Genomic DNA, 24,215 nt, shown 5'->3' with positions numbered 1-24,215 from the left:
GTTGCATTATGTGGGTGATATATTGTTCTGACCTTGTGGAGTTGGGCGACAAATAGAGAGAGCTGTCAGTGTCAGAGAATGGAACAGACAGAAGAAGAAATGAGCCTTTTCTTGTTCTTTGAGGGCAAAAGAAGTGACAAGACCCGTGATAAATAATCATGGTGGTGTTGGGTGCTGTTAAAGCAGCTGTATCAAAAAGAGGATGATCAAGCCAGTTGGCTTTTTGTTTGTTTCTAAAATAGAAAGCGGCTGATTTTACAGATGTTTTGTTGTTTTTTTTTTGTCAAGAATTGATTGTACTAGGAAAAAAAGAGAGAACAGTGAATTTTAGTGAGGTGTTTTTCCTTTGATAAACACAATCCTGAAATGCTGAGGCACTTTGATTTAAGCAATTTGAGTGCTGGGTTAAAATTGTTGCCTTCCTTGGAGCATGGCATTATTGCATCAGGAAGTCTTTGTTGCTTTAGAGCAAAAGCTTGTTTACAATATTGGAACAGTGGGATTATTCTGACCAGACAGACCCAGTTCAGTGTGCTGTTTTAAAACAAACACACACTTTCTTTATGTCTACCTCTTCTAAAGTACAATCAATCAACTATGACATGCATTCTGACTTGATGTATTCTGTGACTTGTGTGATTTCTTTCTTACAGCTAGACATTCTCATGCTTAGACATACAGTGACATATTTTGGTAGAAATGTACAAGCTGGAAACCCTGTAGGGATATTTTAAGTACCTGAATTAAACAGATACGTTGGATAATAAAAATTTTAAATAATACTTACATGTCATATGTGTTTAACCCTAACCCTATCCCTACCCTGCATTTCAAACAATGTAAAAAAACAAAACAAAAAACAATAATTGTACAGAAACATGCTTTTGTGCTTAATGTTGCTAATTCACTTCATACCTAAATTTGCACTAATTATTCAGCATAACACCGAGATTTTATAACACTGGATACAGATTTAGTCATTTATGAGTTAACTACTTGACTTAAATACTGTAATATGTTTATTTTTCATATAGACTTGCTGTTTATCTCAATTAAGTAGCTTTAATAGAAAGTCTGGCTTATCTGACCCTTTAGCTTCAGTAGTGTCTTGTTTTATGTTTGACTTCTTTAGTTTTGTCCCATTTGAAGGACAAGTGAGCTTGCAACATTTGAAATGTTTAAAAATTACAATCAGATGAGCTTTTCTTCTTATTACCTGTCTTCAGTCTTTTTCTTTGTCGTTCCAAAAACTTTTAGTTGGCTGTTGTAGTTTCTGACTTTTCTGCTCAAGCTCCCAGAGGTGGAAACACAAGCAAAGAGAGAACATGGTTCGTTAGGCCTTCACAGCGCAATCATTGCAACACACCTCTGTGAAAACCTAAATTAGATCCTGTGTGACTTTAACTTCCTAAAAGCTAACTTGCTAATCTTTTCTGTCACATCGCGGGGAGTATTTGAAGGAGATGAATGTGCCAAGAAGTCTCATCATAACTTTTTGATTGTAATGTAACCATATTTTATCCTGATATATACACTGAACACTTTCTCTTTGTACCTTGTAAAACCTCATTTAAGTTTTGCGAGCTCTTGATAATTGATCATTAATTTGAGTTTTGTCCAAAATTGGGTTTAATTTCCTAAAATATGTGCAAGTAAGTCACTGCAATGTCTTAATTTTTAGGGTCTTGATTTGAAATCTCACCTTAAATTAATTACTCTGTAAAATTCAGTACGCTCTTTTCTGTTGCATTGACACTAGAATTGTAACCGTTTCTCAACCTGCAGTTCCTTCTGCAGGTTGTTTGTAGTCAGCTTACCAACTCAACTTTTTTCACTGTGTTCTACCTGCTTTTCTGTAAGCTTGCTGACATCTGCTCCCGTCTTCATAGAAGTGTCATTGAAATTCAGTGCATTCATGAGTCCTGCAAAGCACAGGGAGAGGCGCTTCAGGGAATATTCTACACCACATACAAACAGAACCTGAGAGAAGTGTGTACACACCAACACCGGTGCTCAGAACCGCTCTAATAAGTGTGGACACACACACACGCATACACACGCACACACACGCCTGCATGCAGACACACAAATTGCAGGAAACTTTTGACTGAATCTTTCACAGTATTCCCACTTGTCGGGCATTAATGAAGCCTGCTGTTAGGGGCTTTAAATTTAATGCATATTAGAATAATGAACCGTAGTTTCCAGAAAAACAAATGAAGTAAGAACTGGATGCATTTTGAAACCTTGTCTGACACCCCCTGTACATATGGCGGTGTTTTTTTTTGTTTTTGTTTTGTTTGTTTTGTTTTTTTTTACTTTGGGATGCACGTATTGCTACAGTACAGCTTAAGGAAATCAATAAAGCAAGGCCAGAGTTCTGACCCAAGTGGTTTCAGTCATTAGGGTTTAAGAGATCATGTTGAAACACCCAAACCAGATCCATTTCCATGGCCATGAGCTGGTTCCTTGGACTTGGCAAACAGAACAGTAAGGCTGTGTATTCACTGATACATAAACGACAACACTGAAAAATAGTTTTTGGATTTGCAAGGCACATGCAGGTATGAACCAAAAACTCATATTAACATGTGTTACCTGACTGAGAATTATTCAGCAGATGCAGCATTAACAAGTCACAGTGAATTAGAGAGCAGGACATTTAATGGTAAGAGCTAAAAACATCGATCTGGGTTTGAATCCCAGCTTTAAGACTGTCTACATTCAGTTTTCATGTTCTTCCCATGAATTTGTGGATTCTTTCCAGGTACTCTGGCTTCCTCCCACAAAAAACACATAAATACTAGGTCCATTGTTCTCCTGAAAATTGTTTTTAGTTTTGAGTATGTGTCTGTTTGTCCAGTTTGTCTCCATGTTGCCTTGTGATGAACTGCAGACCTGTCCAGGGTCAATTTACGGATGGATGGATGAGTTGTATATATTTTCATTTTCACCTGGAAACATTTATTCCATCCACCACTTTTCCCTTGATTTGAATAATTCATCTTTGATGATGATGTTCTTTAGACTCCTGCAGTCCTGATAACAGGGAGTCGTGACCACTTCTGTAAAAAAAAAAAAATATTTCCCTTCTATCCAGTGTAGTGATGATGACACTGGGAGTCAACCCTCATTTGGATTTGAAGTCTCAGGACTTTTTCTTTTGACGGTGTCCGTAGCTTTAATCTCACTATATCCACATTTTTTGGAGGGAATGTCAAAATGTGAACATATGTTCGCTGTCAACAGTTTGAACTCGGGTCAAGCTAAAAAGTAAAAGCTTGAAAGATAAAAGAATTAAAACAAAATATGTGAATTATAGGTCAAGAACTACTAGTTTTTCCATTGTGGTTACTTAAATAGACTTCCAGCTGATGTGTGTATGTAACCATACACTAACTTATAAATACAAACATGAAACTAAACATACAGTGGATTTCACATTAAAATGTAACGTGTTGTGAATATCTGCTTTGTTTTGCACACAGCTTTTAATCACTTGTGTGATGGAAAACCTGGGAAAAATCATTGACACATCAGTTAATTTAAGTATACATAGGGTTTAACATTGACCCTCATAGACTCTAAAGTTTTTAAGTGGTCACCCACTTATTCATGGTTCAGTATTTGTGAATTTTTCTGTGGAAAGCAACTGCAAATTATTCACAGGAAATCTGCCTATTTCGGGATTTTTAATAGAGCATATGTGAATTAAAAATATTAAAAACAAAATGCAGCTTTATAACCTTAAATACCTGGGTGCAATGCTACTTAACTTGCTAATGACTGGTGATCACAAAGTAGCCAATCCAGGAACACAGTATGTTTTCTAGCTGTTTCCCCATGAGAGGATGTAAGGAAGACTGTCGATGTTAGCTTCTGTTGGAGTGCAAAGAATGTTTCCAGTGTGTATTAGTGCATTTTAGGTTGTATTTGGTGATTAAATAGGCAGTTATAAGCATTTTTAGAACATGCATGATTTTGAGCTATCAAACGGTGGGTGTGGTCAGTGACCCATGTGAGTTAGGGGCCCACTGTACTGCTGTTTCAGACCGGGTTCAGATGGGTTATTGCAAAATTGGCCAAATTGCTACCTTTTAGCACAACTTCTTTGAACCAAAATATATTTTGTACTACAGGTTCAGTCGTCTGATTTGTGAAAGTGATGCTTAGTGGGAAACCTGTAATAAGAAAGTGCCTTTTAAAAGGTGTGATCCAGCCCCGGGCAGTAATTTACCTTTTGCTTTAGATGTCCAGATCTGCTCTCAGCTACTGCAGCTGAAAGAATACAAATGTTTTGTTTCTTGTGATTACTTTGAATGTTTTTATTTTTCTTATTAAATTTTCAGCAACATAATAAGTCATCTCTTTTTGTTATTGTTTAAAGGCTTTAGACTTTGCACATTTCATTCACGGTTATTCAGCCCTTGTTTGAACTGTTTTGAACAAATATCTCTAGTACAGTGTTATTTGTTGAAGCTTTGTATTTAGCCTGACCTTTCACGCATGCACACCCCTACAACATGTAAATAGCAGTGAATAATTGCATTGCCCTTACAAGCTATTGGTAATATGTCCTTAGTAGTTGTCATCGTTACTTTGTGCTCACTCTCAAACAGATACCACAATGCCCTGACTACTCCTGCCTTTTGTTTTCTTTTGCTTGCTTTCTAGTTTGATTGCCATTTTGCAGTGAAGTTGTCAAGACACATGGTTTAATGGTACCGATGTGTTTATTTGGTGCATGTTGGAGGCCTAATTGTCCCTGATGTCTCCAACTACTAGTTTCACAGACGTAGAAGAATGGCTCTAGCTGTTGATTCTGTTTCCTGACCAAAAGAATAAGAAGATGGAAAAAAATAAATAAATGGGAGAAAAGTGGAGGAAAGAAGCCCCTGGTGTGAGCAGATAAACGCGTCTTCCTTTGTAGCTGTCATCCAAGGTTCAAAAACACCACACTATGGATATAGCGAGAGACAGGAAGGGGGAAAAAAAATTAAGAAAGAAGTAAAAGGACTGAATTGTAGATGGATGATGACAGAAAGAGATGAAATGCTTTGCCACATGGTCTGCTGGGAAATCCCCCACTGTGCTGGGAGCCCCACAGCCTGGTGGCGAGATGAAATGTCTTATCTGCCAGCAGCAGAACTCTGTCCTTTAAGGGGGGCTTAGCAAAACTCATTGTCCAGCCAAGCAGCATCTCAACTGATCCGTGTTCCCGTTGACCTTTACCGTCAATGCTGTCACGCTCACACGCCAGACTTTAGATTGTGTTAAACGCAGGAATACTCATTTTTACACCGCAACGCCTCTAACTTTGGTCTCTTGAGTTGTCGTAATGCCTATTTCCTTATTCAATCACTTTGGCTACTTTCCTTATACCTTCCTAAAGGGCGAGTCATGTGACACACCGCGCTACCTGTCTCATGTCTGTTATCCGTTCTTGTGCTATCTTTTCTATCAACTTATCCATCAGTCGCTAATGAACAGGAAATTAAGTTGTAACGTGGCAATCATGCAGCTTGATATCCTCTAATTGCCAAGATTCTATCTGTATTATTTTTACACCGAGCTGTGGGTGCTCTTGTAATTTTCATTAATTACACGCAAAGAGCCGATAATCATCTTTCTCCAGTAATTTAAAACTTTTTCATTTGACTTTCTCGGTCTGGAGGATGGCGAACACGTGTTTTGTGATGCAACAGACTCGATTAGGTCTAGACTCTGTGTTTCACTGCTGCGGTCTGTATTTATCAGGGGAAACATTTCTCTTAATATTTCACTCGCATGCCATGTGGTAAGCTTAACTTCTTAGGTTTTTGTTCAGCGCATGCTTTCTTCTTGCCACACCTCCATAAAAGCCAGATTTGAAGAGAGGAAGACTAAGAGTTGTTGTCGTGTCATCAGATTTTCTCACCCGACTGTAAATCTTTGCAGTCTCTCATGAGGCGCCTTGGGCCTTGTGCTTCTCTGATTGAAGCTCTCCACTTCGAGGTTTTGCGTTTAGATAGACGGCTGTGTATTGGTAGGTTTGCAGTTGTGACATTCTCGTCACATTTTTGGATAATTGATTTAAAAATATATTTTACTTAGGACTTCAAGGCTAAAGGCAGCTGAGCTCTTTCAAAATAAATTTCAAAACCCTGTATTTTCCTTCCACTTTATAATTATGTGCTAATTTGTTATAAAATATCCAAACAAAATATATTGAAATGGTAAATAGAATAATTAAACTATAAATCATAATAAAAAAGAGCTGCAAGAACAATATTTTGACAGTTGTCAGCAGCAGAAAGCGAGCCAACCGCTATGGAAAGGAACATCTGCTGGATCTCTGCATGAGCATTCGGCCCAGACTTGTTACTGTTTATGAGCTTTTCCACTAAGCTGACAAAGAACCTGAATAATGTATCTATCAGTCAGCCTGAGTGGGCCGAGCACTGGGCAGTGAGGAAGCCTGTTACAGGCTCATTACAGGTGAAGATGACATGTTGAAGAGCAGCCGACTTGGCATCGTCTCCCTGCTCCTCCCTCGATAGACGGCGAGACACTCTGTCTCTCCCCACGGCGGACGGAGAACGTGGGGGCGGGGGCACAGAGGTGGGCAAGCGATGGAGGAAAGGGTCCGCGATGCACCTCTAACCCCCCAAAATGAAATTGACAGGCTCACTGAAGTAATTGCTCCCAACACTATTTTCTTTGGCAGGAAATACTGTTATCGACAAACAGGGGATTCAATAAGCTGCAGGAGATGAGGCTCAAGTCGTCCCTCCGCCGTTGAGGTTGCAGAGTCTCCTGATGGTCTTTGCCCTGCCCTTTTATTCCCAAAGTTATCTTTTATTTTTATTTTTTACCTTTTCTATATCTTCTTGCCCTTTATTCTTTGGCTTTTCTTACTCATGCATCAATACCCACTCACACGATTCTCCTCTTGATTTAGTCTTGCACTTTTTCTCCAGGTTGACCATTATTTCAGAACCAGTCAGAGGAAAAACCTTTTATTACTTAGAGGCCAGCCAGCGACTGCTCCACTTCCCCTCCTGCTCCTCAGATAGTTTCTCCGCTGCCAGTATGGTGGTGTAATGTTGATATTACCCCAATGGAGTCCATTGATTTGAGCTCAGAGCATAAAAAAGCAGTTTATGGCCAAAGTCTTCGGTTTCCAGAGGTCAGATCGTGTGCTGAAACCAGATCTCAAGCTTTTCTGGACATCGTGGAACGGTTGCTGGGAACTGTGGAGAAGTAGGAAGATAAATGTATTTGTTTAGAAACGCATTCGCCTTTAACGGCCCATTACTGTGAATGTATGGTTGGAAAAAAACCTTCACATTCAGGAATGAAAAGTTTGAAACTGCTGGCTTTTTTAAATTAATTTGTTCACCTGCCTTTTATACCAACATTTATTTGTTTTCCTTAGTACTGCAAAGTGGAAAGCTTTTATTGTTAGGTTTATGGAATCACGATTTGTCAGGAGCAGGAGTTTCAGAAAAAATAAATTAATTAAAGGAATGGGTTTAATATAATCAGTTAGTCCAGTCACAAAATGAAAACTAATTCTGAAACTCAGCCTCAAATTTAATCAAACATTAAGTCGAACCTTTCTGTTAACTTGAGGTTCTTGTGTTGTGAGTTGGTGAAGCACTCGGATATTTTAGAATAAAAACTTGTGCACACGGAGTCTGCACTACAGAGAAAAATCTTTATGTAAAATAAATTACTGGGCCTTTGGCATCTTGACAAAATGTTTAAATCAATAATGTAGGATTTTAAGAAACTTTCGATTTTGTCTCAAGTTCATCCTGCAAATCAATACCCACAATGACTCTCTATAAAACAGTTTCTACGTTCCCTCCAGACTTATAACTTGTCTGTTTGTAAGACATCAGATAATATTAAGTATGAGGAAAATTACCAAAACAATGTGAAGGGTATTGCTCTTTACACACAAACTTAATACTATGACATCCATATAAAAATAATCTCAAGGGCTGTAAAATTTCTCTTTAGTTCTTTATGTACTTTTGCTCTTTTTTTCTTTAAAAATTAAAGCTCTGGTATGTTCCTCCTCCTCTGTTCTCTGCTTTGGTATTGAGCCTCCTTAAAGTGAAACAAAAACAATGACATTATGATAAAAGAAACTACTTACTATAAAATTGCAGCTCATTTCAGACGTGTTTCACTTTGTTGTTAAGGTTAAATAACTTTTACTTGAGCGCCATTTTTCCCCAGTTTGTGGTATTATTGAATATGACAAGTAATTTCCTGTGTCAATGAACACTTTATATAGCTCTTTGATGAATCTACTCAAACAACACAAGTTATTTTGTTAAAACCTGTTAAAACTATACCCACATCTGCTGTTTCAGGAATGAAACGGCACACTCTCATAGCGACATTGTTTGTCATTTTATCCTTCTCTAAGCAAAATGCGTCACCGAATATGTTATCAGCTTACAAAGCAAGAATACATAGAGCATTCTGAACTGTTATCTGCAGCATTGATACTGCAAACATGGTGCGTTGATGATCGACTCTGCAGCCTCAGTAAATAGCAAAGGGAACTGTCACAGGGTCTGTGTGTGGAAAACCCAAAACAGAAAAAGTTTTCAGATTTGAGTTGCACAATATATCAAATTACTGCAGTCATCATCAGAATAGGTCTGTCCTGCACTGAAATTCTGCATACGGATACTATATTTGACGCTTGATGTTTTTTTTTTTTTTTTTTTTTAGTAGCTGAGATGTTGAAATTGAAAGTGGGGGGTCATTGGGATGGAGGAAAAGAAAATGTCAGGAAAAATGTGGATTAATTGAAATCAATATCACCATTGCAATATTCAGCAATAGTATCACAATTAAAAGTTTTCTAGAGATAGTGTAGCTTTACCTTTTGCCTACTTTCTTTTGCTCTAATTGACTCTAATTGACTCAGCTATTCTGAGCTGTAAATACTAATCCTAGTTGAATTTTGTATGGCGTAAATATGCAGCAAATGTACTGTTGTTGACAGAAATCTGTTGTGAAATCTGAAATTAGTTTCTTGTTTATTCTTCTGCATAATATTCATCTTAGTACTTGAGAACTAATATAGCCGCAACAATAAGCTGCTAAGCCGCATGCCGCAGAGTGTATGAATCATGCTTTGGTGATCATTTTAAAAATATGATTTTACATTACCATTTTCAAAGAAATATATTTCTTATATCATGGCCAAGCTCAGCTTGCAAGAAAAGAACAAGATTTGTGGCTTGCTGTTCGAATCCCTCCGGTTTTTCATGCACGCACACAAGAAAAAGGACTCATTCATGTTGACTGTGCATTGCAGCCGAACAGCAGGTCTCTCTTTTCTCCAGATAAATGAGCTAGCTTATTACCTCCCAAACTGCCTATTAGCACAGCTCACTTTGTAGGGAACCAGCAATACAAGAATGAATACAGCCGCGTTCCTTATGCCAGGGAGTCTGGTTCAGGATAATGTGATGGAGTCTCAGCAGCGAGTTTCCTCATGTGTTTTGTTTGGTACCGAGACCCAACTTTCTCCTAGATAGGTAATTTTAGCAAAATCATCCAGTAATTATCAAATTTCTTGAGATGTTTGTGGAGGGGCAAAAATGTAAAGCATTTCCATGAAAAGCTTTTTTTTTTTTTTTTTTTTTCATTTTGAGGCCTGTTTGAGTGCCTGGGCCAACAATCGATTCAATCACTTAGTGACGTTGGAGTCGATCCATTTATCAATGTATAGTCTAAAGTGGGCTTCATTGTGTGCTCGGGGAGGTCGGTGTTTATGTGTTTGAGTTGAATGTGTGTGGTGCCACCACTGGTCTCATTGTGTAAACATCAGTGTAGAAACACGTCCCAGTGGATATTAAACACAAGAATCCATTTACTTGAAGCGGAAGCTGCTGCAGATTGCCCGTGGAGCCTGTCTTTGGCTCTGGTGGTGGAGTCCAGGATTAGTCTTTGCTGATTAACATCAAAAGGAGAAAATAGTCAGCATATTCAGTAATTTGTCTTGTTGTATTTGATTAAATAGAGATTTTAGGTGTGCCCTTTACTCTGACACCTCTGAATAAAATCCAGGACATCAAGTTGCCTTCAGGAGTCCTGTAATTAGAAAATAGTCAACATGTCATTTAATCTAATGCGGTTCTGTAAATGCCTCAGAGGTTTTTGAACTGTTGGGAAAAAATATGAATTTCTCCATGAACGCCAAACCTCACAGTTGACTCTATAGCTGCATTTAGTTTTAACTCTTTAAAAAAAAAAAAAAAAAAAAAAACAGTTAAAACTGTCTTTCTTTTTAAAGCAAGTTTTCTGTGTGTTTTATTCTGTGTTCTTTTTTTTATTGGCACTTAATTTTAGTAGTTATTTAATTGGTTTTCAGTCATTTTGTGATAGTTTTGTCTGTGAAATTGCTTAGCAAATAAAGTTTACTTTTTTCAAATGAAAAGCAACAATCATTTTACAGAACCCCTAAGGCGGTAAATAAATAAAAAAGAAAAGTTGATTCCTCCTGCACACAAGATACTCTTGGAAGCCAAACAAAAACTCAGACTACTAAAGGAGTATGGTTGTGGGAGAATTGAAAACACTAAATATATCTGACAATGTCATCCAAAAACTCAAGGAAAACATGGCAAATTATATCGCTTGTCTATTTTTTTAAATTTTCACCTGTGCACACATGCAGCAACTTTTCTTCTTTTCTCTTTACCCGTGTCCCCTTAGGGCACATGTGTCAAACTACAGGCCCGGAGGCCAAATCCGACCAGCCATCACTTTTTATGTTGCCCTTTACAGTCTAGCTGGCCACATAAATTGAACCTTCAAGATAACATTTGTGTGCTTAAATATTATTTTATCAGTCAAATAAAAGCAGTGTTTATCTGTGTACTGCCAAATTACATCAACATGAAAAGATGTTCAATATTTAATTTTTAAAACTACTCATCAAATGCTATTTATTAATATTTTTAACAGCTTGTCAAGAGGTTTTATTGATACATTCTGCCACAATCTGCCCTTTTAGGACATTCATGACCTTAATGTTGCCCAAAATGCCTTACTCCATCCACATGGTGAAAGTTGATGGTGGCAGCATCATACTGTGCATAAGCTATTCTGCAGCACAAACCCTTATTAAAGGTGATGACAGGATAAAGGGACATGGTCACAACTTGAAAAGAAAACCGTGTGTCAGAATTATGCACTACTTTGGTCTGTTGCATAAAAGCATAATACATTCCTATAAAATAGGAAGAAATCACATCGGTTATGAATATTTTTACAAAACATCATGATTGTTGTTTAGGTAGCGATGCTTCAGCCCCTATGTGTAACTGAGACTGTCCTTGATGTTAGATTGTAGCGCCTGACAGCAGATAAGCACAGTTTTTATGAAATATTGATAATGTTCTGGTTGAAGGTTTTAATCTATTCATGCTGTGTGTTTTTCTTTGCAGGGTGGGCTACGTAACAGCAAGCATGAGTGCACCCTTTCGTCCCAGGAATACGTCCATGAGCTGCGATCCGGCATCATGGACGACAAGCTGCTCAACTGCCTGGAGTCCCTCAGAGTGTCTCTCACCAGTAACCCTGTCAGGTTGGTAGCCAGAGGTTTTATCGCCAGAGGATAATTGTTCCTTCCCTCATTGTGATCGCTGGGAAATTTTGATTGGTTTAAATTTATCAGAACACCCAAACTCTGTGAATAAATCACTTTGTTTGGGTTGTTTAACCAGATAAATGAGGGATTTTGCGAGGAGAAACAAAGCTGGAAATAACCTGCACGGCTGAAAAATGCTGCTATCCACCGACTGGGACCAGATTTTCTATTTTGTTCTGCGAGTTGGGGAAAAATATTATGTTATTAGTCTGGTACTGAGCAGTGAAACGACTCCGGTGTAATCCACAAGGCAGTTATCCATGTAAAAGTAAAATTGCTTGTTTTCGCCACCACCGTGTTTTAGTGCGTACCGACGTTTGACCCACAAAATAACTCGACTTAATAAAATTACTCCCACTCTTTGTGCAGCAGGCCTCTCTTTCCCCTCCTGTTTGACTGGCAGCGGTCACCCCAATTAAAATGGTCGTCTCAAAGGAGCATAAATGTGTTTTTTTTTCTTTTTTCTCCCATTTGTTGCTCTAACCACAAATTCAGTCTATCCCAGTCCTTCAAAGGTGTTCAGTGAAAGCCTTGTGAAGTGCTGCGAGGTATTATTTATTTAGCTTAAACACCAGATTTTCTGCAGTCCAGCCATCTAATGTTACACCCACTTCACTGGGTTCCTCTTTCTGCTCTTACTCATGTTCACACCATTTTCTTCTTCCAGCAACTTGTCTCTCATAAGACTTGGGAACAAGAGGTATCCTTAAGCAAGACCGCTGCTGCAAATTAGACATGTCTTATAGCTGTAGATACCCTATCCATTTCTGTGAAACTCATTTAATGATATTCTCTCTCAGGAAGACACTTTCCTATTAAGTATGATTTTTTTTTTTTTTTTTTTTTTCCCCCTTTTCTCTCGGATCAGTTTCAGCTCTTTTGTTTGTCCCAATTTTCTCTTCTTTCATATTGGATTGTTTCAGACCATTCTCCTCCCTGATGGGATACTTCTTTTTATGGAGCATCTGGACATAGTAATCTTCATAAACTCAGAAAAATGTGCACCGGTTTTTGATTGTTTAAAGTAGATTTATTACCAGTTTTCAAAAAGCTGATATCTCTATTTGGTGACTGTACTAACTGAAAGATGATTAAAAAAAAACTGCATAACGAGAAGACAGCTGTTTAATTACTTCTGTACAGAGCTAAAACAACACACTAAACTTTTAAAACTTGAGAGTAATGTTCTTAATTAGCTTTTCTTGGAAATTAGCTCTTTAAATAAAGACCTTGTGTTCATGATACAGCTCTGAGTTACTCTAAGTTACTAAATGTAAATTTGATACTGCAGAATGTCTGATACGATTGGCTCAGCAGCCATAGATTGAGTTTCTGCAGTGGGGTTTACTCACTTTAAATATTTTTGTAATGTTTTGACATTTTGTCACCTGTAACAGACATAGCTTTGATGAAAAAAGTATTAGGTTCAAGGCAGACTATTTCACTTATAACTAATACTTTTTAATTAACGTTAAGGACTTAATGAGTTAAAACAATCTCCAACATCATGTTGATTACTTACTGGTAATTTTGTTTTATTTCATATTTGCTCTATAAACTAAATCAAAAACACTTTGTAAGATTTTGTGTTTTTGCAGTGCGACAGACAGGTGAATAGTGAAAAACACATTTATTTAATATTTTAATCCCGTTTTTTTAAGCGTCCACTCGGAAATATGGTTTTAAAAGTTGGCTGCCCTAAATGCTGCAGTAAAACTCACTGGTTGAAGATGAGCTGAGACAGTATACAAACACCTGGGATTTTTTATCTGGGTTTAGCCAGGGTGTCCGATACTGATCATTTAATAACCCAATACTTGAGATTAAACTGGGACATCCCTACCGGTAAACTTCCTGAAGTGGCTAAACTGACTTCTTCTTTTTAATTGGTGCAGTTTAACCTTCATTAAAATGTGCATAGGAAACAACACTGTTTACATAAGTGTGCATAATATGTAAACAGGTTATTTTCAATCTTTTTGAAGCTGTGTAACTTTAGCATAATATGGAGATTTAGGTGATTTTATTTATTTATTTTCCCCAGTTTATTTATTTTTTGGTTTGTTTCATGTCTAACAAGGGTGTTTCACCGAGGTTGGGGTCGCCCTGCAGATGTGTATAAAAGGCTTTGCCTCTTTAAATATCTGTAGGAAAGAGTTAAATTCAGCAGATGGTGAGGTTCAGCCAGAGATCAACCTTTAGGGGTGTAAGCAGAGGGGGCGACTGTGTGGGTGTTGACTCACTCAGGTCATTTAGTTATCTTTATGCCACTTATTTATCTCTTGGGAAAAGCGACTCACTTCCCAGCAGCATGGAGAAGGTTACCGCTAATTAATGTGAATGCATTTTGTTGTCACGGATCACAACGCACAAAAAGTCTGCATTTGACTGCGCTATGTTAATGTAACCTTTGTGCACTGTCATTTTATACTTACTGGAGCAGCTCATGCTGGATTCCTTCGTGTGAGGCGGTGGTGGTGTTGTGTCAACATTTGGTATTTTATTTTAACTAAACGTGAGGGTAAAATAATTGACAAATCCTTTGCATTTTTTTCCAACTTAGTTCTAACTTAAAATATAATTCTCCTTCAAACATTTTTTTTCAAAGTTCTACTTATTGCTCTAGTATAGTACACTTTCAGCAGTTTATGAAACAAAAGTTAAAACAAGTTTAGTAAAGCTATTCATTAAAAAAAAATGAAGAAAATTACTGGAGAGTAAGGCCTTTTAATTTTATGATTTTTCATATTCGTCTTTATATATTTAAATTATACATATTTTTCCTTAAAGCTGAGCATTTTTCTAGCAGCGCAGCTCAGATTGCCTTTGTGCTCTGCAGGTACATTGTTCTAAGCATCTCCGCTTACATCCTCATTTCTTTCTTGTATTTATGATTGTCTCAGTTGCTTTCAGCCCTTTGTGTAATCCCACACTGACTTAATGACGCTGCCCCGTCGATCCTGAAGTAAAAGCTTTCTTGAATAATGCTCTTGACCTGTTTTGCAGTCGGAAGCTGTGTGTCCTCTTACATGAAGTCCAGCCTCTCTGTCTGCTTACATTAAGTGGATAACTTGATCTCTTTTAGATGCATGGGAGTTAAATCTGTCCTGTGTCACAAAAACACTGAAAAACATTTAAGACTTTAGCTTAAATTGATCTGGTAATTTGTTTTGGTGATGATAGCAGCTAAACCTGTGTGCCGTACCTCAAAGTCTTGCTAGGAAAGTGTTGTTCCTCACTGTGAGTGCTTACCGCTGCTTTTTGTCTTCCCTCAGATGTTTGCACTGCCTGCTAATTTGCTCCCACAGGCCTGTGTTTGTCTAATAGTTTAATTGGCTGGGCTGTGCACCTGTTTGGCAGCACAGGTGGCCGAGTGGCCATTCTGCTGTGGGCCTTATCTCCAGGGCAGTCCCACACAGGTGTGTGGCACGCAGCCTTCAGTGATCCACCCACAGATGGCATCGCCCGGAGCGTCCGCTGCCTTCTCTGTTTCCGCTTTTGGTTTTCCTCGGCTGCCGAGTTTTCCCACTACTTTTTTCCATTCAAATTTCCCCAGCCAATTATTTATCCTCGGCTTCATTTTCCCACTTTTAATTTTGTCATTTGGATACTCGCTGCTTAATTTAGAACTGTCAGATTTACAAGCCTCCTTTTATTAATTTCCTAATCCATTCCAACAAAGTGAGATGTCAAGTTATAGAAAATTGAGTTATCTTAGTTTCTCAGTTAGAAGGAAGAATTTGTCTTGTTTCAGCAAGACCTTCTTATTTTCTTGCATGCTTAATGTTTGCACTCTTTTGAGCTAAAATCAGTTTAAACATTTATAACAGGTTTAAATATATATATATATATAAAATCAGCCTCTTAGTATAGGTCTTGAGGGGCCAGAAGACATTCATGTTTGTTTCATATCGAACAGGCTTTAGGTGTGAGTAAGCCACGCATCACTCTCAAGGTTCAGTGCCCTGCATGTTCTAAATATGTCCCTTCCCCAAAACACCTGCTTCAGATAGTTGAATTATCAGCCTGTCACTTATTTCTGCAGGAGCCTGCTAATGACCTGTTTATTTAAATCAGTTGTATTCAACAGGGAAACATTTGAAAACATGCAAGACACGAGTCTGAGATTTGGAAATGCCCACTCCTGGTGTGCTTGTTGAATAGGTTAGCTTAGTCAATAGCTTAGTGCGGATGGTTTCACTGAACTGTTGTGCGGTTTCTCATGAGTTGCTTTTGCAGCAAACTGTGTAACAAAGGAGCAAAGTTGTGTATCCTGCTGACTTTTAAAATGAGTGTATTACTGTGTTAGTGACATTAAGCAAGTATTGTGAAACTGTTGTTCAAGCTCACAAACCGCAATAAGATGATTGCCACTATTCTTTTATTTTGTTGTTTTTTGCACAATCTCTGTTCAGATATATAACTTCATTTGAACACAGCTACATTTATGCTGGGGGAATTAGTTGTTTTTGTGTAAATCTTAAGTTTCTATATAGTCCATATAGTCATGTTTTGTTTTGTTTTTTTGTAGAGCATACCTAAAATATTGAAAAGACGTTGGCGCTTAAGAAGCTAGAATACCAAGGTACCAGTTGTGGGCCCTGCTAACTAAAACATTTGTTTTGCAGGAACCCTAAAGCAATAATCATAAACATTAGGTTTGCTAACACGAAAGCATACACTATTATGATACTTGGCAGAAGCTAATTCTAACCTCAATTAAAATTATATCTCCACCAATTTAATTTTGAAACCATAATTAACATGTTTTACAATGGCCTCAGATATTGTATTTTTGTTTGTGTCTTATTTTATACTACCTGTACTTTAGTTATACTTAATGAAAATTAAAAGTTGCCATAACTCATATTATACAAGTTTATCTTCAAAAAGTCATGACATCATGCAGCCAATAAGTTACTGTTGGAGTGTAAAGACGGCCAATTATCAAACTCCTCTCTCTGTGACAACAGAGAACTTTCCATTTCATATTGTTCTACCCACAGCTTTCTCTTCAACATTGTCTCTTAAATGTTTTTTTTATATTCAATATGTCTTCAATTAAAAGTGAATGACATGATTCTGTCTCTTGTACGAATCTTAAAAGTGGCGCACAGCTTCATATAAAGTCAACGATTCAATAATAGTTCCAAATATTTTTTAAAATATGCAAATTGTTGTTGTTCTTTTTGTCTAAACTGCAACAAAATATAATTCAGCTGGTTATCTGCACTCTTCAGAAACCTAAATAGCCCTTGTTGAGGAAAGGTTAAAATTAAAGGTTACCTTGGAAACAAAAGCAAACCTAAGTTATATTTCTGTACTTGATTGCAATTAGGTTTTGTACATCTTGCCAAAGGTCATACAATAAAACAAAAGACAATTATAAGATGGAGGAAAAGCTGCTCTCTTGACATCAAATTTTTAAAAGTAGCAGCTCTAACTAGGGCTCTTACGTCTCTCGCTCTTCCTCCTTTGGCCCTTCTCTGTCTGCTGTGAGCACAGCAGGCAATTAACACCAGCACAAAGGCGCATATCCATCTGTCCTTCTGCTGTTGTGAGCGTTGAAACCAGTATGAGCTTCTAAACGTCTCCCGGGTCTGCTCTCTCGACAGCTCAGGCCTGAAATCTTGTCTGGCACAGAAACAAAGCGTGATTAGTGGCTCTCAGTGAATCTACAATGAGTCGTCACTTTATAAATGAATGATACTGTTTCAAATCTGTCATTTTTGATGTTGGTAAATCAAAGCGAATCATCTTGTGTATTCATTTTGAAGCAGAGGAGCTTAATCAGAAGCCATGTCAGATAAATTTATTTAGATGAAGGACTTTAAAATAGATGAAGTTAGTTTTTGTTATACTTAAGTACGGCCTCAGGACGCGTTGGAGAGTAAATAAATAGCTTATATCTTATAAAATTTAAAAAAGAAAGCAGTTTGTGACGATGATCATGTTTTTTTTAATAGACAATCTTGCAGTGACGAATGCATTCAGGTAATCCAACCAAAGCATGTAAGAAACCAGAGAACAGTTTTTTTGTGAGGCGCTCTTCTTACAATTTCTTATTACAAACCCCTCGACGTCAAACCCCCCTCCGGAAAGGTTTTTCCTTTTCCACTTGTCAAGGAGAATTGAACCTGGAAGGATTCCAACATTACAGGACATAATTGTTTCGCAGAGGTTTGTAGGCGAATGTTTCACCGCTATTTGAGGATGGAAAAAATGAAATAAAATCTGTAAATCCATTTCTGTGTTTAACTTTCCAGGCTGCCATCGCAGAGAGTTTGATTTGATGGTTAAATTTGGCATGACTGTTATGTCATGTCTACAATGGACGTGACAAGCAATCAGAAACGAGCAGGTTAACTAGTTTTTCCCCCTCGCGGCTTTCTTCACAGTTGAAGTTTGCCCTTGTTCCTTCGAGCCAGTGGAAGGGATTTTGGAGACATAAACGTCCTCGGCGTCTTGAGCGTATTTTAAGGGGTGCGCTCGTTTCCTTTTTATGACACCATCTGTTAACCTCCAACACAACCTTATCTGTTACACCCGGACTTATGCATAAATAACTGAGAAATAACTTTTTTAAATTTTTTTTATTGGGATTTAAAAAGGAAATATTTCCGGAAATAAAAAGAAATAAATGTCATGTAAATCAGGTTTTTTTGGGGGGGAATCAAAAGATCTGAACTGGGCCGTAAAGACTGCCAGGAAGAAATTGAAGTTAAGTCGATCTCGGTGTCTGATTTTACCCAAGCTTTGTGATTAAACGGATTCCCTTTACCAGGTGATGCTCAAGTAGAACAGCTCAATAATTCTCAATACAATTACCTTCATGTTATGGTGTCATAATATCATAAGAAATAAAATTAAACAAAAATGTAATTTGAAGTGCGTCTTCAAAATCATTTCTGAGTAAATAAGAACTCACTTCAGTCGTTAAAATATGGCCACTTGCAGTTCTGCTGTTATTTCTATGAAGGAAAGCCTCTTCAAAGACAGAGGATAGACGTATTTTGGAGTATTTTGCGAAAATACTAGTTCGCAACTGGTAAAAGACTTCTCAAGTTCACGCAATATAAAATTTGCCTGCAACACAATAGCAACATTGACGTTGAGATATGCTCAGCATTGTGTTTTCCCTCATTGAAACACTTAAGCTCATCTTTGCCAGGCCCTGAAAAATAAGCACGTTCTCCAGTTATAAACAGCTTAAAGTTTTTGATAACTTTGAGCTGTTTTTTTTAAATGTAAAAAAAAAAAAAATGAAAGAAAAGCTCTGGTCATCTAGTTTCATTGGATCCTTTGAAATTCAGCTGGTCGTAAGAAGAGCACATTGTTGTGCAGGACTGAATCCTCGGCGTTCAGTGGAGGAGGAATAAAAATTTCTGGTGTTTTTATGCTCTGTGGGGAGACATTTCAAAGCATCCAGGGATCACGGTGAGCTGTCAGCTGACTGCACACCTAACTTTTGATTCTGCTCTTTCCACTGTCTCACAGTGGCTTCATGCCCAGACGGAAACATACGTGCACACACGTGGATATTCAGCAGCACATTAATTCATGTTGCAGATTCTCACCTGAGAGAGCTCTTTGTGAGTACCGCTGCTGTTCCGCTGCTTGCTTGGCTACATTCGACATCACGATTGTGGAGTGCTGAGACCAGCTATAGAGTCCTGAAGCTGCAATAGGTAGAGGCATCAAACTCGGCGTTTGACTACTTCATGAAGAAAACGTTTCGGAGGATGCGTTGTGTTAAACAAGAGCGCCAGCCAACAGAGGCCGGATATTATTAGAGCCAAGCAATGTGAAGCCATGAGTGGAGAGTTTTTATCCAATAATCACTAATTTATATCCGTTTTAAAATGTTGGATACATAATACGTTTCCTGGGAGTTGATCTCACTTTGTTTGCTTTAATCAACAGTTTTCTAAATATCTCTGTTACATACGTGGTGATTTTATCCAAAATATGCTAAAGAAAATGTACCTTGAGAAGCTGAAATACCTCGGCACAATGGTGCTTCACAATCTATTGTCTGGCGTTTGCAAAGTATCCAATTCCGGAGCTATTTATTATTTATTTACTTTTGTTGGTGGTAATTAGCTGAACCGCCAAGTATGGAAATACGAAAGACAGTAGATCTTGCGGTGCTGCTAGGACTGTTTTTAACGTGTGTATTAATGCATATTAAGGAATATTTAGCGTGTGAACTAACAAAATATGCATTCATGAGTGTTTTTAGAGAGAGTCTAAAGTATTTGCCAATTTAACAGTTCACATGCGGCTGTGGTCCCTAACTTGGGGATACATTGCATTTTTGTGTTTAATCAACAGGAAATGGGGCACTAATACTATATTTAATATTTTGACTTATTAGGGCATCAAATAAGAATTAGCAGTGGTGTGATTATTTCTACGTTTCCCTTTGGGATGTCTTGGGCAAATTGTCATTTATATATCAGTAGCATTTGAGGATGATTTTGTCTAAGTAGAAAGGTCTTCGTTTGATTTTTTATTTTTTTTTTAAGGTATTTCGACTTCCAGCCAAAGTCTTTAACATCATCCTTACGAGTTTTTCATAGCAACTTAAAAAGCTCTTTCGATTCTAACAGTTCATGTTATGTATGTAGATGTTGCATTTATCACGTCTTTTACCGCTTTTTATCCCAACAATCTAATTTCAGACTCTGGATTGTAATACACACCTTTCTGTTTGGAGCTTTTCGACAAGATAACAAGTAGGAGTTGTATTATTAATCAGGGCTGTTTTAAAAAGTCAGTTGTCCAGTGACAATAATCAAGCGCACTAACCATGATTTTGGAGTTATCTTATTTTTTTCTGTGTTGATTTATTTTGGTTTGCTCTTCTCGTCTGTTTGGGCCCAGATTCTGGTTTCTTTGTTCTGGTTCTTTGAGTTTTATTTAGAAAGCCTGTTTTGTTGTAGACTTGCTCTTGTCACACACCTGGCCTTTGCTTATTGCGCCTCACCTGATCTCTGTTATTCATTATCTCTCCCCCTTAGTGATTGTGCTGCCCGAACCCCAATTTGCTTTGCACTCCCACCTTGTCAGTGTGATCCTACATCTGCTCTGCTCGCCCCTTTTTATTTAGGTTTGCAGAGTTGGCTGAATATTTATCGTCCTGCCCTGCAGTGATTTGTTTTTGTTAATAAAAAGAAGTTTACTTTAGTTCTTCACATTCTTGCCTCCTGTCAGAAAGTCCGCACACTGAGGTTTGACAGAATCACTAAGCTAACACCGGTGTAGCTTTGTTTTAAGCTGTTTAGTTGAGATCCATTTGTTGCATAGCACAGAAATTTTGTAGCGCCAAACGGGTCCTGAAACCCACAGAGGGACAGTTATGTAGCCTGCTCTATAATGCAATATTGTGCACATTGTGCTCCGAAGCTTTCAGGAACAAAGCTGCTCGCTGAGCCCTCATAAAATGATAAAAGTGGTTTATATACTGAAATCAATCCTGAGACAAACTTTCTAAACACAACAGAAGTGATCAGTCAAACATGAGGTGGGACAGAGTCTGATTCGGTCCCCGTTGAGCCATGTACTAATATTTTCTTTGCACATTTTTGACTTGTTCTCACTTTGCAGGCCATATCAGTGATGAACTTTGCGATGTCCAGACTGAATAATGGATAGCACTCGAGGCAAACAAATAAGTTCAGATAGAATAGCAGCACATCTCTGCTTCACAGAGATGTGCTGCAGAGAGCATTTTCTGTAAATTAACAGAAAATGCTCTGAGAAATCTGTAATATAATGGATATTTGATGTAAGCATGTCTTGTTTGTGCATATCCCAGTAAGGATAACAATCCAATCAAGTTAAGTGAGCAGAAATGAACAAAAATAAAATTGAAAGAAAATTGCTTCTCTTGAACATATTTTTTTTTCATGTTCTCTGGAGATTATACATGATTGAAAGTAATGCATTTCAGTGGTTCTTAACCAGAGGATTACAGCCATAAATATTATATGAATACGTCCTCCTCAAAGTTAATGTAATCATTGAGTACACCGTCACATTACATCTGGGTCTGAAAGGATTTGATCTCTTTCAGTGGTTATGGGTCACGCAGTAATGTTCATTACTTCGATGTTCTAGACAATAAAAAATGATCAAAGGTAATCTGAAGCTTCTAGTGTGACAGTAAACAGGATCTTTTTGTAAATGTAGATTCTAGTTATTGGTGTTTGTAGAGATTTATTGTGGATTTGGCCAGTTTCTTTAATGAGGTATGGTTTTTTTTTCATAGCTTCAGGACAAGCTCTGTATGTGCACCATCTAGTATTTTTATAGCTATTTCTTCTTTGTAAACTTTTGGGGAATGCAGAAGGCAAGCCGCAAATGACCCGAAGTCATGCAGGAGGGGACAGAGAATGATGGGCTGTCTGGGATGGAGAGAGAGCCCAAAACATTTAGTGCATTAAGAACCTTGAGGGGAACTATATTATGTTGCAACTTGTAGTAAGACTTATGGTGGAGGGGAAAAATTGAGTGGACAATCCCTGATCTTTCTGTTTTTCACCCAGAAACACATAGTTACCACCATGCTTTTGCTGCAATGCAGTTGAATTTGTCGTTCAGTCTAAAAGGCTCTCAATATGGTGTCTTACTTTTGTATCCCAAACACATCCGGCTGCTTTACATGTCAGTATTCCTCCTGAAAACTGTTAGATTTTGCACAGCTTGAACGAAACAATCAGATTAGAAAACTCTGGGTCAAATGCTTTTTCTAAGGGAATTTCTGAATGTTGTACTGTTTTTAAGAACGCACATCATAGCTTCGCTCATTACAATTTGATATCAGCAGCTTATAAATTGACTCTACTTGTTTATAAGATAAATATGAGAAATGTGGCACAAGGAGTGTGGTTGGTTCTTATTTAGTCACAGATTAAAGAAATACCTCACCTCGACTTTGTTTGCTTCCTCAGGCAAATGCATCTCATCTCTAATTGAGGGCCTCTTACGACTCACTGAGTCAATACAAACGGCTTTAATACTCAAACCATTATTATTTCAAATCATTGTCAAAAAGGCGGGATAAATCATTGACTTATGCCCCGTTAATGCTGGAAAATTGCTTCATGCATTTTGCGTCACTGACAGTTAAGGGCCCGAAAACAAGTGAAGCTAATGGCGTAATCTGGCTGCGACCACTCGGTTCCTCAACGCCGCCTCTCGACTCTGCTCCCGGCTTAGACAAACAGGCTCATCTGCACTGGATCATTTGCCGTCTCCTGATACGCTGCGGTTCATAGGCAATTATCTCTCTCGATCCATTATCGATTACAGTGTTATCTTACTTGCATTGCTTAATCTTTTGGCACAGTATAATAGTTGCTCACGTCGGGCCTCGGTGCAAACTGCTTAGCGCCGAGAACATTGGTTAGGATGGATGGATGCTCATTTGTGTGTAAATGGTTGCCGTTTAAAGTCAGACTGATGCAGAATATATTCAGTGTCAAGCAGAGGGCATGGTTGACTATACGTGTTATTGTTCCAGGTTAAAGCTGGGAAAAAGCAGAGTGTAGTCCAAGGGTTCTAACTTGATTTTCAAAAGTCTAAATCTGATTTCTTGATGAGATGAAATACCTTGAGAGCAGATATTTTTTATGACGTTTTCTTCCAACATACAACTTACTGCTTTCAGTCAGCTTCTGAGATCTGGGTCTTGATGCACAATGCTTGATTTTTTTTCTTTATTGGTTCCGTCTTTTTTCATAATTCCACGTTTTATTAAGCAGATTATTTTATATAGAAAAAACATTATTGTGTTTTTTGTTGATTACGATTTCAACAATTCAGTGGTATAATAATCCAAAATACATCTTCAAATGTAGACTTGAAACTGATTATTTTGGATTTCCTCTGAAGGTTAAAATGGGTTTTAGAAAATTGCTCTAATGTTCTACCTGCATCTTACCCAAGGAGCCACCTTTATAAAGTGAACTTCAACAGGGAACCTATTAAGTTTGAACGCTGGTTTGGTCTGATGTTTTTCTCTTCTCCCTTTTTTTTTTTTCTTCTAGTTGGGTCAACAACTTTGGCCATGAAGGTCTCGGCCTTCTTCTGGAAAATCTGGAGAAGCTTCTGGACAAGAAGCAGTAAGTTCACATGTCCACTTTTAACCTCTGTGTCATTATCTAAAATCTTACTAAAAAAACTTACTAATCTTTTACTTTTTTTTTTTTTTGAAGGCAAGAGAATATTGATAAACGCATCCAGCATAAGCTAATCCAGTGCTTAAAGGCTTTCATGAACAACAAGGTTTGTATGACTTAATATTAGATATCCTTAACTTATTCTTTAGATTTTAATTATTTCATTACTTGTATTTCCAGACTTTATACCCATTATTAAATTTTGTCCTTCCCTTCCTCCTTCCTTCCTTTTTGTTCTTTCCTTTTTTCTCATCTTCCTTTCTTCTTTTGTGTCCTCTGTTTCCTTTGAATTCCTTCCTTCCTTCCTTCCTTCCTTCCTTCCTTCCTTCCTTCCTTCCTTCCTTCCTTCCTTCCTTCCTTCCTTC

General features: G+C 37.7%; 1 protein-coding gene across 9 annotated transcripts in view; it reads left to right on the top strand.

The window, feature by feature from the left end:
• The window catches only part of diaph2 (diaphanous-related formin 2), a 450,956-nt gene that overhangs the window by 104,895 nt on the left and 321,846 nt on the right, over nucleotides 1-24,215 (top strand). For all 9 annotated transcript variants that reach the window (XM_008420583.2, XM_008420582.2, XM_017307147.1 and 6 more), the window contains 3 exons: nucleotides 11,463-11,602; nucleotides 23,719-23,793; nucleotides 23,887-23,956. In XM_008420583.2, the coding sequence (XP_008418805.1) occupies nucleotides 11,463-11,602; nucleotides 23,719-23,793; nucleotides 23,887-23,956 (285 nt within the window). The remainder of the gene's footprint in view (nucleotides 1-11,462; nucleotides 11,603-23,718; nucleotides 23,794-23,886; nucleotides 23,957-24,215) is intronic.

The sequence above is a fragment of the Poecilia reticulata genome, linkage group LG10 (assembly GCF_000633615.1).
Source record: "Poecilia reticulata strain Guanapo linkage group LG10, Guppy_female_1.0+MT, whole genome shotgun sequence".
In the NCBI taxonomy this organism is placed as follows: Eukaryota; Metazoa; Chordata; class Actinopteri; order Cyprinodontiformes; family Poeciliidae; genus Poecilia; species Poecilia reticulata.
This window is presented reverse-complemented; position numbering and strand designations above follow the sequence as displayed.